Source organism: Ceratotherium simum, chromosome 11, assembly GCF_057802395.1.
Source record: "Ceratotherium simum simum isolate JZ-2026a chromosome 11, ASM5780239v1, whole genome shotgun sequence".
Classification (NCBI taxonomy): domain Eukaryota; kingdom Metazoa; phylum Chordata; class Mammalia; order Perissodactyla; family Rhinocerotidae; genus Ceratotherium; species Ceratotherium simum.
The window spans coordinates 52,865,320-52,883,505 of NC_141910.1; the positions used below are offsets into that span (position 1 = coordinate 52,865,320).

At 37.8% G+C, this 18,186-nt stretch overlaps 1 protein-coding gene across 4 annotated transcripts in view; it reads right to left on the reverse strand.

Moving 5' to 3' along the window:
- The window catches only part of BABAM2 (BRISC and BRCA1 A complex member 2), a 460,673-nt gene that overhangs the window by 303,117 nt on the left and 139,370 nt on the right, over nt 1-18,186 (reverse strand). For 3 of the 4 annotated variants that reach the window (XM_087436974.1, XM_004418193.3, XM_087436973.1), the window contains exon 5: nt 2,333-2,527. The exons of the other annotated variant lie outside the window; for it this stretch is intronic. In XM_087436974.1, coding sequence (XP_087293100.1) covers nt 2,333-2,527 — 195 coding nt within the window. The remainder of the gene's footprint in view (nt 1-2,332; nt 2,528-18,186) is intronic. 4 annotated transcript variants of the gene reach the window in all.

Here is an 18,186-nt window from a genome sequence, read left to right on the forward strand (position 1 = left end):
AATAAATTTAATCCTACTGATTCAAAGGCACTGATCATGTATAAGACCTTGGAAACCATATCCTTTAAGAAAATGCTTAAGAATAAAAGAGGAGGAGGCATATTTAATCTAAGAAAGGGAAGACTAAGTGAAACCTAAAAGAATTAAGAGAGAGAAGGGAACCTAAACTTATTCTGTGCTTAAGTAGACTAGAGTTTACTAATTCATTCATTCAACAAATGTTTATAGAATGTCAACAATGTGGCAGGCACTGTTCTGGGTTATTTATGATATATCAGTGAACAGAACACAGATCACTGCCTTCACGGAATTTTACTTTCCAGTGGGAAGAGACAAATAATAAACATAATAAATAAGTGTGGTAGGCTGCTTCTAAGTGGCTCCCAGTGATCCCTAGTATGCACACACTTATGTATTTCTTCCCCTGTGTGTAGACTGGACTTAACAAACAGAATACAGTAAAAACAATGAGCTGTCACTTCCAAGATTAGATTATAAGACTGTGACTTCTGTCTTGCTCAGATACTCTCACTCTCTCCTGCTTACTTGCTCTGGTGAAGCCAGCTGCCATCCTATGAGCTGCCCCGTGAAGAGGCAAGGAACTGAGGGCAGCCTCCAGCCAACAGTGAGCACGGAACTAAGACCCTCAGTTCAGTAGCCCACAAGGAACTGAATCATACCAACAACCACGAGAATGAACTTAGAATGGATCCATCTCCAGTGAGCCTTGAGATGACTACAGCCCTGGCCACTAACTTGAGTGCAGCCTGTGAGAGACCCTGAAACAGAGGGTCTACACAGATTTCTGACAAACTAAAACTATGATAACTGTTGTTGTTTTAAGCCACTAAATTCTGGAATGATTATTTTATGCAGCAATATATAATTAATACAACATGTTAATTATATGGTGTGTTAAAAAGAGATACAAAAAAGATAATGTAGTGCAAGGTAAAGGTAGGGGTGTGGTAGTTACAATTTTAAAAAGGGGTATTACAAAGAAGGTACATGAATGTTTATAGCAGCATTATTCATAATAGTCAAAAAGTGGAAACAACCCAGATGTCCATCAATTAGTGAATGGATAAACAAAATATGGTATGTCTCTACAATGAAATATTATTCAGCCACCAAAATAAATGAAATACTGATACATGGTACAACATGGATGAACCTCAAATATATTATGCTAAGTGAAAGAAGCCAGTCACAAAAGACCACATATTGTATGATTCCACTATATGAAAAAAAATCTATACAGACGGAAAGTAGTTTAGTGGTTGCCTGGGGCTGAGGTGGGAATAGGATTAACTGTAAATGTGCATGAGGGATCTTACTGGGGTGATGGAACCATTCTAAAATTGGATTGTGGTGGCAGGTGCTCAACTTGGCAAATGTATGAAGAATTATTGAATTGTACACTTAAAACAGGTAAATTTGTGGTATGTAAATTATACCTCAACACAGTTGTTTAAAAAAAATTGAGGGTGTTAACACAGGCATTGCTGAGAAGATAACATATGAGTAAAAACTTTAAGGAGGAAGGGTATTAGGCATGCAAATATCTAGGAGAAATATGCCAACAAAAAGAAAGCTATATACAAAGAACCTAGGGCAGGAGTGTACCCGGCGTGTCTGCAGCACAGCACAGGAGCTAGTGTGGCTGGGTCAAATATCTGTAGACAGGAAAGTAGGAGGTGAAGTGAGAGAAGTAATGATGGATGGAAGATGGTGGTGACAGGAATCATGTAGAGCTTTTTTAAGCCACTAGGAGGACTTTGGCTTATACCATGAGCGACACAAAGAGAAGTATATGAAAGTTCTGGGCAGAGGAGTGACATGATCTGACCTACATTTCAAAAGGATCATACAATGTAAAGGAATTGTAAAAGGGTCCGTATAAGCTAGCTACCTCCAGAGTTACTAATGTCTCTTATCTGACTGTGATATTGGAGAAGTTCTGCACTGAAAGGAAAGGGAAACTTGTCAGTGTCTCAAAATGTGGCCTGTGAGCCACCTGCATCACAACCTCCACAGGGGCTTCTTATACAGGCAGGTCCTCAGGCCCTGCCCCTGACTTCTGCGTATCTGGGGCTGGGGATGTGAGGCTCCAAATTTTATGAACTTCCCAAGTGATACCTTTAAGAAACACAATGAACCAGATAAACACTAAGGTCTCTTCAAACTCTAAATTATGAGAAAGGATATAGGCAACATAAACCCTGCTTATTTAAGGAAATGGCTAGGGTTTACTATAAATGGATATCTGAATTGATTATTTTAATTTATTACAGATGAAGTGACATTTTCTCCCAGTCTCGAAAAACCTTACCCAGTTGTTTTTTTTCCCAGCATAAATTTCCATGTTCTCTCCATACTGCGGCTCTTCCAGTAATGTCTGGTATTCAAACATGAGGCGGGAGCTCTCGCGGAGGCGGCTGCATTGAAACTGGTGATATTGTTGCACAAGTTCCTTCACCACAAGTAACAGACACTCAGGATTTGAAGGATTCCAGGAGGCAAGGTTCTGTAGAAGCCAAAAATAAAAGACCAGTTAAAAAGGAATGTACATACAAATCCAGTATCACATTAGCACATCCATACAGAGGAAAAGAGTGATGAAAATTTAAGAGGAACAGACTACTCATAATTAGCGATAAACTCAGGTGTGAAGTTGGAAGGGTCTTTTGAGCTTGGTGATTTCTCCTGCCTTCTAAAAATCCTTGCAGAAAATCAAGGAGGAATTCCATCATGAGTAGGCAGAAACAGTGAAGTGTAAAGTAGGGTAGTAATGACAAAACAAGAAATCTAAATATCCTAAAACACCATAATTTTAGCCCTAGACGACTTAATTTGTTTCTTATTCTGTTATAATTTTAATGTTTCTTCTACCTGCACCTAAATTCAGCATTACATGCTAATATCATTCAACTCAGATCCACAGACCATCTGCATCTGTAATACCAGATATAAATAAATGCTCTGTAAACACTAGAGCCCCTCAGAAATAGAAGCACAATGGTGATGGTTCAGCCTGAAAAAGATAGGAATGGAGTTGAGATAAGGGAAAATACAGTTAGGAAATGCAAGGTTCAGAGAAAAAGAGAAGGAAATGGCTTATGATCAGGAAAGGAGCTGGAAATGGGGGAAAATCTGGTAAGTACATAGTAGTTATTCAGCTCATGTTCATTCATTCAACAAATACTTATCACATGCCTATTATATATGAGCCACTGTTCTAGGCAGTGATGAGAACAAGCCAAGTCCTTGCTCTCAATGAGCTTACATTCTACTGGGCCAAAATAAATAATCAACAAACAATGAAATATATCAGGTGATGATAAACGCTACTGAGAAAAATGCAGCATGCATCCCAGAAGCCTAGTGAAGGAAGTGCTTCAAGGTGAAACAAGTGATCAGCTGTGTCAAATGATGTTGATGAGTAAGAAGAAGCCTGAGAATTGACTGCTGGGTCTGGTGACATGCATGTTAACAGTGTCCTCAACAGGTGCTATTCTGGTGAAGTAAAGCTTTATTGTCGAGGGTTTAAGAGAGAATAGGTAGAAAGAAATTGCACATAGCTAGTACAGACAACTCAAACTGTAACTAGCGGGGAATGTGGGGTCAAGGGAAAGTTTTGCTCAGATGTTTGTAGTCTGATGGCATGTCCGTGTAGAGAGGGGGGAAATAATGATGATGTGAGAGAGGGGGGCAGAATACCAGGAGAGAAGATAACAAATGGCTAGATGGGGATGGGATCACCAAGAGGGTTCGTCTTGGAAATGAGCACAGAGGGTCCATCCATAGGAACAAGAGGAAAGGTCAACTAAATGAGTCCGAATGCAGGTTATTCTGTGTGGTGATAGGAGCTTGTGGTGGTTCTCTCCTGAGAGCTTATATCTTCTTGAAATACGAAGGAAGGTCATCAGCTGAGAGTGAGGAAGAAGGAGGGGACATTAGAAGTTTGAGAAGAAAGTGTGAAATAGTCATTCAGAGGAGTCATTTAGAAGAATAAATGGACTGGGGACACGCAGGAGGAATTCCAGATAGCACTAAAAGCCCCACTGCAGTTAGAGGTATGATTTTTAAGTGAGACCAATGAGCATAAATTCCATTGCCTGGGTGCAATGTGGAGTAGGAGGAATTTGGATTTAATAAAGGTACAATGTAAAGAAAGAGGGGCAAGAGATCTTAGAGGGTTTGACAAAGAATGATTATAATTATGGAGCATGGACTTTAAGCCAGGAAAAAGCCAAGTAAGTTCATAAGGGAAGTGAGAGTTAGTGAAAAGGTGGAAGGATTAATGGTCCTGCTGAACTGGAAGAATTGCTGCAGTTGAGATACTAACAAGAATGAATTGAAAAGACAGGAGGTATGGTCAGAGAATGGGATGTTTGCAACCGAGATGACTGAGGTGATCTGTAATTGGTACTGACAAGGTCTGGCTAAGAGTGTGCCTGGCTGAGGTAGAGTGGAAGACGAGATCACTGCAGGAAAGGAAGTCAGGGACTGAGAGGCCAGGGTGCTGGAAGGATCATTTATATGAATATTAAATCACCTAGAATCATGACATGAGCAATAACGCTGAGCAAGTAACAAGCCATGTGCTAAAATCTTCAAAGAATGAAGGTCTCTAGGTAACAACAACAAGGAGGGAGTGGTGGGTCCTACAGTCTGTTGGCATGAGTTTCAAAGCTGGGGATGAGAGAGGTTAGGGAAAGGGAATGCCAATTTCCTTGGTAGCAAGAAAGAGCAAAGAGAACACCTACAACAATTCCAGGCATAGTAGCATAACGCGTGTAAGAGAGAATCAGCTACAATTAATCGAGAACGAGGAGGGAAAGACAGAATCTCAGGGCAGAGGGTCAGGCTTCAGAGTAGTAGTTATCAATCTTCACAATGAAATCACCTAGAAAACTTCAGAAATACTAATGCTTAGGCCCTACCCCCTACCTCCAGATTCTGGTTTAACTGGGTTAATCTGAGGTGTGTCTTGGGTATTGGGGTGTTTTTTTTTTAATTAAAGCTCTTCAGGTGATTCTAATGTGCAGCAAAGGTTGAGAACCACTGACTTGGAGGAAAAACAGAGAAATTGAGGATATTAGGGGACTTTACCGATAACAGACCATGTTAACACCCAAATACACACAACTTCTAGAAATCTAGAAATTTAGCATCTATGAAGGAAAACACCAACACATTACAAATATTCAACAGGTGATAATTATATAACTTGCTGAATGCTATACAAGCTCTAAGAAATTTTCATATATTCAAGGTAATCCTTATAACAACTTTATAAATTATATTACTATACCATTTTATAGATGAGGAAACTGAGGCAAAAAGTAATTCAATATCTTGTTCAAGGTCATAGAGCTATTAAACAACAAAGCCAGGTTTTGAACTTAAGCAATTTGGCTCCAAGTGCCCACTTAAGCACTACACCAGAGGTTCTTACACATTTTGGTCTCAGGAAACTTACACTTTTAAAAAGTATTGAGGACCCCAAAGAGCTTCTGTATATATGAATTATATGAGTTAAATTGACTACATTAAAAATAAAAACTGAAAAATTTTTTAAATGCTTATTCATTTTAAAATAACAAACCTACTATATCATGGCATTGTTTTATATTCTTGCAAATTTCTTTAATGTCTGGTTTAATAAAAGAGCTGGATTCTCATAGCTGCTTTTATATCCAATGTTGCAATATGTGTTTTTGGTTGAACCATATGAAGATAATCCAGGCTCACTCAAATACGTACTTTGAAAAGAGAGGAGTATTAATAGCTTTTTCAAATAATTCTGGATATTCTTCTTTGACACTACACCAAAATTCAGTAAGTGGTAGTTTCTTAAAGGATAGTTGCAATGTGGAATCTGAAACTATATTGATAAACATTTCATACTCTTACATTAAAATTTATCCATCTATCCTGCACTTTATTTTTTATGTTTTTATTGAGATAACATTGGTTTATAACATTATATAAATTTCAGGTGTATATCATTATATGTCAACTTCTGTACAGCCTACATTGTGTTCACCACCAAAAGTCTAGTTGCCATCCATCACTGTTCAAATTTGCCCTTTTATCCCTTTTGCCCTCTCCCCACCCCCTTCCCTTCTGGTAACCACCAATCTATTCTCTGTATCTATGTGTGTGTTTGTAGCTGTTGTTGTCGTTCTTGTTTTATCTTCCACATATAAGTGAAAGCATGTGGTTATTTGGCTTTCTCTGACTTATTTTGCTTAGCATAATACCCTCAAGGTCCATTCATGTTGTCACAATGGCAAGATTTCACCTTTTTTATGGCTTAGTAGTATTCCATTGTGTATATATACCACCTCTTCTTTATCCATTCGTCCCTTGATGGGCACTCAGGTTGCTTTCAAGTCTTAGCTATTGTGAATAATGCCACAATGAACATAGGGTTGCATATATCTTTTCAAATTAGTGTTTTCGTGTTCTGCATAGTTTCGTACCCAGAAGTGGAATAGCTGGATCATATGGTAGTTCTGCTTTTCATTTTTTGAAAAATCTCCATACTGTTTTCCATTTTACATTCCCACGAGCAGTGTACTAGGGTTCCCTTTTCTTCACACCCTCTCCAACACTTATTATTTCTTGTCTTTTTAATAATAGCCATTCTGATGGGCACGAGGTGATATTTCATTGTGGTTTTGATTTGCATTTCCCTAATAATTAGTAATGTTGAACATCTTTTCATGTGCCTGCTGGCCATCTGTATATCTTCTTTGGAAAAATGTCTGTTCAGATCCTCTGCCCGTTTTTTAATCAAGTTGTTTGTTTTTTGTTGTTGAGTTGTATGAGTTCTTTATATATTTTGGATATTAACCCCTTGTCAGATATATGATTTGCAAATATCTTCCCCCAACTGGTAGGTTGTCTTTTCATTTTGTTGATGATTTCTTTGCCATGCAGAAGCTTTTCAGTTTGATGTAGTACCATTTGTTTATCTTTTCTTTTGTTTCCCTTGCCTGAGTAGACATTGTATTTGAAAAGATGCTGCTAAGACTGATGTTAAAAGAGTGTACTGCCTATGTTTTCTTCTAGGATTTTTATGGCTTCAGAGGTCTTACATTCAAGTCTTTAATCCATTTTGAGTTAATTTTTGTGTATGCTATAGGACAGTGGTCTACTCTCATTCTTTTGCATGTGGCTGTCCAGTTTTCCCCAACAACATTTATTAAAGAGATTTCCTTTCTCCATTGTATGTTCTTGGCTCCTTTGTCAAAAATTAGCTGCCCATAAATGTGTGGGTTTATTTCCGGGCTCTCAAGTCTGTTCCATTGATCTGTGTGTCTGTTTTTATGCCAGTACCATGCTGTTTGGATTACTATAGTTTTGCACTATACTTTAAAATCAGTATCCTGCACTTTAAATGTATCATTTACTCATGTACGATTTTATACCATCAAGCTTGGTGATTCAGAAAATACTGATTCACTGAGTTACACAGATCTTCCAAATGTTGACAAGTTTCATTTATATAATAGCCAAAAATCACATTCATTAATATCATGACCAATCTCACCAGAAAAGTCTTCTATCAAAAAGAAAACAAACAAAAGGTAAAGAAATGCATCCTTTAAAAGGATAGTAATTACTTTGCTCTGAGTGGGTTGATTTACAGGGACCAAATGACAATGGGGAAATCACTAAATGCTCTTTTAATTATAGGAAAGATAGGTCCTAAGAGATGTTCAAATAAAGATTTGATGAATAGAGAAAAAAGTAAGAGCTTCAGCATCATTTGTTGTTGTTAGTGCCGTGGAGTTGATTTCGATGCCTGGCGACCCACTGTATAGCAGAGCAGAACCCTGCCCGGTCTTTTTGTGCCATCTTCTCATCTTCCGGCACTATATCCGACAATGCTCCCACTGCTAATCACAGGGTTTTCATGGCCAATTTTTTCGGGAGTGGGTGGCCACGTCTAGTCTTTTGGTGGTCCTTCCACCTAGTCTGAAGGTGGTCCTTCTTCCTAGCCTGTTTAGTCTGGAAGCTCCACTGAAACATGTCCACCATGGGTGACCCTGCTAGTATTTGAAATACCGTTGGCATAGGTTTCAGCATCACAGCAGCACGCAGTTGTCACAATATGACAACCAACAGATGGGTGGTGTGGTTCCCTGACCAGGCAACAAATCCGGGCCCCAGGGGGGAAAGCACTGAATCTTAACCACTAGACCACCAGGGCTGGCTATCATTAAACATTAATAAATAGGAAAAATACTCCATCTTCCACTTCTTGGTCAAGTATTCCTTTCAAGTCCTTGTTCCAGTACAAAAGCAAAAAGCTTTAGTTGCCTCAATTTATACTTTTTAAATTCTACCATTTCTCTTTAGCTGTTTGGCAAGTTATAAGCCTATAGCCACACACACAAAAAGAAAAATTATGAAAGCTTATAAGCTGGCAAACATCACTTACCAATTTGAATTCATTTCAAGTGATTCAACCTAATTGTTAAATACACAGTAAAGACATGGCAACCAGTCCCTTTCCATTAAAATACAATCTCCCAATACAAGGAAATGCATTTGACCTCTTTGGCCATTCAATGTACTCTTCACTGGGAAATGTCTTAGCTGAAAAACATCTCCATCAAAGGAGGTACAGATAAGCTCATCAAGATAAAAATTCTTCTACCATTGCTACATGACTATTTTTACTTATTAGATAATTTGTGGTTTGAACCACTTTGCCTAGAAGGGGAGAACACAGAAGATACACAAGATTTTGGTCCCTTCCTAAGACTAGGACATACTTTAAAAACAGGCCTACCAATGCAGGACATTGGAACTTGCCATTCTCTTGAGTAGGAGATAGACAAAAACGCTGAGTACTTCTTTAGGGAAGGGGGGCAGGCATAAGTTAACAGTCCTCTTTACAAAAAAGAGAAAAATACTTATTTTTCTCTCTATTCACAAAGTTCTTATTCTACTTATTTTTGGTTACGCATAAAAGAAAAAAATCTGAAATGAGGATAAACATGAAGAGTAGGTATAGGAAACATACTAACATAGAAAAGAGATTTAAAAAATAAGGAATGAAAAATGCATTAGAACAAAGTGATTAAAATACAATAAAATCGACAAAAGCAAAAGAATTAACTACTACTATAAAACTTTATTCATTCTCACTAAATACCTATGAAGCAATTCAGAGAAGGTATTATGCCAGTTCTTTTTAAAGACTAGTAAATTAGAGGTTGAATAACTCTGCTGATACTCAAGTGTGGACAAGTGACAGTGTAGAAAGTAAATCTGCCAACCCTCCCCATTCAGTTCATCAAAACAGCAGTTTCTGAGGCCAGCCCCGGTGGCCTACTGGTTAAGTTCGGCATGCTCCACTTCAGCGGCCCGGGTTTGGTTCCCGGGCATGGACCTACACCACTCGTCAGTGGCCATGCTGTGGCAGCGGCTCACATACAAAACAGAAGAAGATTGGCAACAGATGTTAGGTCAGGGCAAATCTTCCTCAGGAAAAAAAAATTAGTTTCTAACCAAAGAAGTGACACCTGCCTCTTTGCGGTCATGACCTACCTCATATCTGGTAGTAATTCTGGATTCCCTACTTTGGCTCTCCTGTCCAGGGTGCCTGACTTGAGGGATGTGCCTGCTCATGTGACCCTCAACCTTCCCACATTTCTCTCTCATCAACACACTCCACCACACACGTTATACTCCCAAATCAGTGCCTCTGCAGACCTGAACAAGCCCAACCAATCCTCAGTTCCTTATCTGAGCCTTTATGTGAGAAACAGTGACAGATAAAGTTTTCAGAGGCCTAGCTCACTCCCAATTCACATCTCACTTATTGAAAACATCACTTCTCAGCCATACTGAAGCAAATTTAGACATGCACAAGGACACGAATAAATGAAAAAAGTGAGGAAACAGTGTACTAGGTTCCTATCTTTGGGGAGATGAAGGAGGAAAACAAGCAAATTAGCAAATGAGCCTTGGAGGGACATGCACAAGGACACGAATAAATGAAAAAAGTGAGGAAACAGTGTACTAGGTTCCTATCTTTGGGGAGATGAAGGAGGAAAACAAGCAAATTAGCAAATGAGCCTTGCCTAATAATGGAGGGAAAAAATCTTCTAAGGGAATAAAAATATCTTTTAAAAAAAATACATCTTATAATAAAAATTTTTAATTAATAAACAGATAAAGTACAGGAATAAATGAGAAATATTACCAAACAATTATCTGAAACTTCATACTAAAAAATTTTGCATGACTCTCTGGCTTTCAGATAAAATAAAAGGAAACCAAAACTGATTAATAATATATGAAAAGTATGCAACCTTATTAATAATCAAAGAAATGTAACTTTTCTGGTTTCTTCTTTTTCATAAACTAATGTGTCAATGAAAAAGTAATATATACATGTGGTAGAAGAAATAGCATTTTTTCCAATAGCATAAAAGAGTATAAAGAACAAAACTAAGTCTCTCTCGTAACGTATACTGTCAGATCCCCCAACTCCCCAAGAAGACTACGTTTATCCTCCAGAAGAAGCCATACTGGGACTGTGTAAGGCACCAACATTTGACTCTTCTTGGGTATTCCTATAGCTCACCTCTGATTTTGCTCACTCTGCACTTTCTCCCCAACTCTTGGAAGCTCCATACCCTGGCTCCCACGGTTCAACTAGCCACCCTTGAATCAGGTCTTAGTTTGAACTCATTAGCTTGACTTTTACTCCAAGACAGGCCCTCAGCCCCACAAACAGCTTCTTGCTCTCATACGACTCATTGATGTGGCCTGCCCCTCATCCAGCATTCCCCACAAGAGAAGAAAATTCAGCAATAAGTATGAGAAACAAAGTTTATATCTTAAATTAGCCAAGTTCTTTTTTCAAGCAAATAGCTAATGCTAGTGAGGATGTAGTTTAATGGACACTTTTACACATGAGAGTGCAAATTGGTACACACAGTTTATATATATTTTTTCAAGAATCTTAAAAAATGTTCATTCTCAACACCTCTAGAAATCCTATTTCTGAAAATCTATCTAAGAAAACAACAAAAATAAGGGGGAAAAATGCTTCATAGATAAAAATGTACATAGAGTCATTTATAATATCATGAAACTGCAAATAACCTAAATGCCTGATGATAAGAAATGTCGAAAAACTGTTATAGCCATTCAAAGGAATAATATGCAGCCAATATGTTTACAAATACTGTGTAACAGCGTCGAAAACACTTTTATTAAAATATTACATGAAGACAGACATAAAACTGTATATACAACATGATTACAACTTTGAATATCCCCATCCCCTCCCCATCTCCCTCCACAGCAAAACTCATCAATGCATTAAAAAAAGTACTGGAAGAAAAGTTAACAACTGAAATCTATAGTTGGGAGCTATTTAGAAGAGTTTTTTTTCCCTTCTTTCTAATTTTCTATATTTCCCAAATTTTCTATTGTATTTTTATACATATGTATGTATATGTATATATATGCATATACATAACACATGCACATACTTTCATAATGGAAAAATATAAATTAAAAAAATAGAATACCATACTTCAGATATTTCATTTCAAACTGTTTTTCAATCTCAAGAAATTAAGAATTAAGAAATTCAACTTACCATTTACATATTTTTATGAGGTCAGACTATAACCGTCTTTTCTGATCAAATAAAAGATAACCAGTTTCATAGCTTTCCAGAGAACAAATCTTGTACCAGTTAACCCTAAATAAATATGCTTTAAGTAAGCTTGAACTGACTTAGAACCTTAACTGTTTCTTAAATTCCAAGCCTCACAGAACATTTCCAGAAAGCTAATGCAATATGCTATAACGTAATGGTCACAGTTGTAGGAATTCATTACACTTCTCTCAACCAAAACTCCTTTGTGTTACATTCCTCTGAATGGAAGTCTTAGGAAATGACCAATGACATTTTACATTTCTAACAGAACTGTAACTGGAAAGCATGAATTTTTTAAATGTCACTGCATCTAGAGAATACAAAAGATAACAAAAATAAATTTGCTATTTGACCTATTTGTAAGAGGATGAATTATTATAAAAAATGAATGTCTACCCTGTACATTAAGACAGGGATATATATACATAACTCCTCTAATATATCATCTAAAACAATTTAAATGAAATCATTTTAAACATTTTTTTCATACTTTCTTAAAATATAGCAACTTCTTAACATTTTTTTTTTTGAGGAAGATTGGCCCTGAGTTAACATCTGTTGCCAATCTTCCTCCTTTTTTCCTTTTTTCTCCCCAAAGCCCCAGTAGATAGTTGTATGTCATAGTTGTACATCCTTCTAGTTGCTCTATGTGGGACGCCACCTCAACATGGCTTGATGAACGGTGCGTAGATCCGCGCCCAGGATCCGAACTGGCGAACCCTAGGCCACCAAAGCGGAGCTTGCAAACTTAACCACTACGCCACCGGGCCAGCCCCTTAACTTCTTAAAGTAGAGTTAACATAACACCAATTTGGGGGTGGGTGAGAGGGAAGCTGGATTAAGAGAAACTAACTTGGGGGCTACACAGAGCAAGTCTACTTCCACTTTCATATAACTACCCTTCACATGTTTATAGGCATATGGCTAATGATAAAGACAACCACTCCCAATCACATCCCTTATAGTTTTGTTACAGTTAACTTATAGTTAATGTTTTGGGATCTTATTTTTAAGAAGAATCAACTATTAAGAACAAAATGGAGTGTGTGGAAGGGGAGAGAACATCATAGTTGTATTCAGTTCCACTACAATTTATAGGGTACTCACAGAAATAAATATTGATAAGGGAAAAAAATAAAGAGGGTCATTTTATAATCCTCGGTGGCTTTATTTTCAAATATTTTATTTTTATTTATTTATTTTTTTTAAGTTATTTATTTATTTTATTTTATTTTTTTCCCCCCAAAGCCCCAGTAGATAGTTGTATGTCATAGCTGCACATCCTTCTAGTTGCTGTATGTGGGACTCGGCCTCAGGATGGACGGAGAAGTGGTGCCTCAATGCGCACCCGGGATCCGAACCCTGGGCCACCAGCATTGCAGCGCGCGCACTTAACCACCAAGCCACAGGGCCGGCCCCAAATATTTTAATAATTCTCTTCATCCTTCTAGGCAGAGCCTATTGAGTATGAGATTTGAGATTGTTGCTATGATATATGAAGTTGTTAATTACAGTCTTTGAAAACTCAGTAGGTTCTGGGAAGCACTGAAGCTAATTAGAAAGAGATACAAATCTCTGACATCCAAATGAATAGCTAAGGAGACAATCAATATAAGGCCATTTCTGGAATTAATATGGCTAGTAAAGGTATTCCTAGAAGCAGCTAGGTTAAATCCTCACGTCTACTTAGGAACTGTGTCTGACAAGTAAATTGAATGTACTCTGGTGAAATGTGGTGATTTGCAGCCTGTGTTCAGTGGCTACTGCTGGAGCCAGGAGTAGTCTACATAGAAGGCACTCCAGACCTCTTAACCAGATCATCTCTGCCATTCTGCATTTGTTTTCACTTAGTTTTTGCTTTTGTTTTGTTGAAGTTTTAGCTAAGATGTCATTTGAAAAAACACTTTTTTGGAAAAATGAATCTAGTCTAATACATAGTGAATACTTCAGTAAAATCTTATGCTCCTTCTGCCCTTCCTATTTGTGACCATCTTCCTCTTGATACCAGAAGCCCTGTTAAGAGGAATCTAGAATCATAAAATGGCCTGGAGGACCTCAAGAAGATGTGCTGAAGAAAAGCATTCTCTCTAGTTTTTAAGACTTCGGACCCAAGTCACCAAATTAGTCCACAAATACACAGCTTGTGCTTGGAGTAAAAGGGATCTGTCTCCTTAAATCATACATATCTTGACAATAAGCAAAGTAGAATTGGCATCTCCTCAAAAAAACCTAGCTTGGGGCCAGCCATAGCTGTGGTTTTATCCAGCTTTCTCTAGAGCTCTCCAAGGTTCTGACTTGCCTCTCAATCACCAACCAGCTTATCTGGATTTTTTTTTAAACAGGTTGTGACCTAGGATTTTCCTAAAAGCGCTTTTTTATTGCCTTGCAGGATAAAATACAGCAGTTCATTCCCTGGCTTACAATCAATAAAATCTTCAGGCTACTAATGGTAATGTGCTCCTGATTCAATGTCAATATAGAACATGACAATTACATATCCTTGATAAGGACAAAGAGAACATCTTGGGCAAAATACATAAATACCTGAGTAGCTGAAGGATCACTTTCCCACATGACTTTCCCTGTGCTAGAACTGACAGACTCATAATAGAGAAAAAGCAAAATAAGGAATCTTAAATCTGATCTTTTTGAAATGCCATTCAGTAGGCAGCCTCACCCACAGCTGTTAGGTAAGCAAAATTTTCAATTAACAGAGGAGTTCTGGGGAATCTTCAAATATCTACCAAGGGACGCCCTACTAGTACATCACACCAGAATTCCTCTATCATCCCAATTTTGTGCTAGGGTGTCAGAATCATTGGTATGCTTTACTTATTTAGTTTCTTTCACAGGTAAGCATGCTTTTAATCTAAAATGTACAAAAGTATGTTAAAACTATACCTTTGGCTCCACTTAGAAAATTCAAAAAATTGTAATATCCCTTCTTGCCCATCAGAAGTTGCTGTAAGATTACCTTCCAGTTCCTCTTAAAAGGTGAACAGCACGTAGCCCCCCATCATGTTGAATTGCCACTTCAAATAGGTCTCTAGGATTACCCAGCACATTTCTAAGTTCTGTTTCTTTCTTTGGAATTGGGGGTAGATAGATGGGAGGAAATAAGGGTGGGAGGGCGCAGGGGAGGGAAGGAATCTCAAACCACATCTCTTGGGCCAGCCTTCTGTGTTTATTAAGAGGAAGAAAGTAGAGAGCAGATTCCTTCCTATCTTGGAAACCCCCTCACAAGTGAACAAGGTTGAAAAGAAAGGAAAGAGTACCTCCCACAGAACCTCTACTAGCCTTTCTTCTCTTAACAGTATAACAACTTAGAGAAGAGGAATGGTGTCTTTTCCACAACACGTATAAAAGAAACTAAGACTGGAAACACTAAAATCACTGACTATAAGCAAGCACTTTGAAGAGTGCTGGATTGAATAATAACTAAACCCATTCTATTTCTTCTTTATCCAGACAACTTTAAGGTGCTATCATTTAAATACAAAATCAAATCTATCTGGGGCCAAAATGCTCAAGTTTTTAGACCTACTGTTTCTCAAAAAAGTATGAATAAGTAATATTATTATTAAGCTCAATTTTGGATAAAATGCTGGTGTAAACTAAAATTTGATTAATAAATCCTAAACATTAAAAATCCTTTTGTGTGGCCAATTAAGTGTTTTAAAGAAATTTAAACTTAAATTCCCTTAAGCTGAGCATGCATCCAGTTCACCAAGACCCCAACAATTACCAAAAAAGAAAAAATCCTTTTGTGGTCCAGATTAGCTGTACCTCTGAAATGAACATTGCTATTTACCTGAGTCACTGATGCCACATACCACCTCAATCAATGCTACTCAGACACTGAGAATAAAAGGCAACATTGCAATGACAGAAAGGAAATTAGCAAATATGATTTCTAACTTAATTCAAATTGTTTTTCCTGGGGATGTATTTAAATTGTCCAGGTTGCTCGAATATCATCCAGGGATGTGATTTTGAAGGAGACAGCTTGTTACTGGTTTTCCTGGCTGTACTACAAGAAACAACAGTGTGAGCTTATTTTAAGTTAATGTGTGCTTCTGTGTTTCTTTACAAGAAATTAACTGAAATCATTTAGTTAAAGCAAACATTTTTTTAGGGTTTTAATTTTCATTAGAAAATGTCTTCAGGAGTCTTTTAAACTTAAAAGGTTAAGAATCCCAATTTCTGCCTATAGATTTTAAGCTTGGAGCAAAGTATTTAAATCACAGTGAAAGATCATTCAAGCTTAGTGATCCTTTGCTGGCAATGAGTGTTTTATAGCCATAGGTGAGTCACAACCTCATAGGAGTCCTATCCCTTCTCCTGTATCAAGACAGTAACTCTTTTCCTGCCTCAGCTAGGACCAGACCTCAAGATAGATTCTCATTTCTTTCTGACTATGATAATCACAAAGAAACCCACAGGAATGGGCAGTATGGAACAAGACAGAGAACAAACAGCTTCAACCAAGTTGTTATTTTTAACTAGAGAAACACCTGCAGGCTCTGACACCTGGTATCTGACTCTTGCCCTAGATGATTTCCCAGCTAGACTTGGCCCCTGGGCTACAGTGATTTATACTATACAACTGCTTCTCCTCACCTTAGCTGAGCTCCCTGGACTTAATTCCAGACCTGCAGTATTTGCCAGACCCTCTTCCTCTTAGTCAAAATTCCAGTCTTGGATCTTCCTGGCCAGTGGTCTTAAAACCACCAATGTCTAGTAACATAATTTGTGAGTAAATCGTTAGGGGAAATGCCATCTAACGAGGAGGCTACACCAAGCTCTTCCTGTTATACCAGCCACATGCAGCTATAAGAGCAAGAAAGAAAAAGCAGTGCAAAGTAGATCATCAACTAAAGGAAGAGATATCCACAAAGTACAGCAAATGGGGAAGTAAGAGCTTTCAGTGTCTTTATCCTCCCCCTAAAAACTCCACCTCCTAGCCCCAGGTCCATAAAATGTCCTTGGCCTAAACTCACACTTAGTAGACATCTATTGTTTGATGTCCAACATCCATTGCCCTCCTTCTGATAACACAAACTCAAATTTCCTTTGGGAAACCACCCTCCCCATTCTCACGCATGGGTTTTGAGTAAAAACTTCCACTTCAAGCTCCATTGGTCCTATCTGCTTAACCGCATCAACACTTCCTATGCACCTAGCATCAATGGTTGAGTCAGCTATGGGCACATACCCAATCAAACCCAAGGAGATAAGTGAAGACATCAATTGGAAATTCTGAGAAATAAAAGCATTCTTTCTTTCCATTGTAGGAGAATATAAAGTCCGAACTGGAGTAATAATTTTGTATTCACAAGGGAAGGGTCTGAGCTGCTGGGAAAATATGAAGACTAAGAATAAAATCAACCCAGTGGAAGGCAGAGCAGAGAAGAAAAGAAATAGAAAGAAACTAGGTCCTTAAATTACATTATTTCAGCCACTGGACCAAGCCTTATCTGAAGCCCACTTCTGGTCTTTTAAATTATGTAAGCCAATTAACTCCCTTTATTGTGTAAGCCAGTTTGAATCAGATTTCCTGTCACTTAAAAAAAAAAGAAGAAAAGAAGAAGAAGAAAAAGAAATGAGTGCTGATATACTACAACACCATATAACGATTTTACCTCCTCCAGGAGAAAGGATAGAGGAAGAGGTGCATGAACTCTTACTCTTACTCTTACATGAACTACTCAAGAGCCCTTTAATCCAAAATACAGATTTAGTTTAGGTCCTTATGTTTTCTGCCAGATAAAAAAGTTAAGTAGATTCTTACATTATCTGCAGGAAAATCTACATAGAGTATTAATCTATTTCCACTAACCCAACAATGATTACACTCATTTCTCTTAAAGAAAAAATAAATAAAAAGGAAAGAAGGAAGGAACAATAGAAAACTCTACCCTTGTATATTACAACTCATTCAATGAATTTAAGTTAAAATGGATCTGAAATAGGTATCTGAGATGTTCCCCATCCCAGAGCTTCACAAACACCAGTAAGATATTTGAACCAGTGGATAATAAAGTGAGACTTCTGAAAAAGCCAATAGCCCTGCTGAAGGATGTAAAGGAGAAAAGTGAGCAACCTTTCCAGATCAGATAAGGACACTCTGATTACTGACACGTGTATTGGGGCTGTATACAACTAGCAGCATCCCAGTCCTTCATTAGCACTGAACTCAGAGAAGAGGTCTTTACTGGCTTCATGGTCCTGTAAACAAGAGATATTTTTACCTTTCCTCCATTGAATGAAACATAATCAGCACATACAAACTGTACTGTAGAGGCTTATGAATGCTGGCTCCATGCCAAGCTTGAAATGTGTACATTCTTTCTTCAGAGAGACTAAAAATGGGCCCCCACAAAGCAGCCACAGTGACTGTCTTTGAACCATTTGTCAATTTAGCAATGCATGGTGATTATTCAGTTTCATCAGTTTTCACTTCCTTAAACTCACCACCCCTC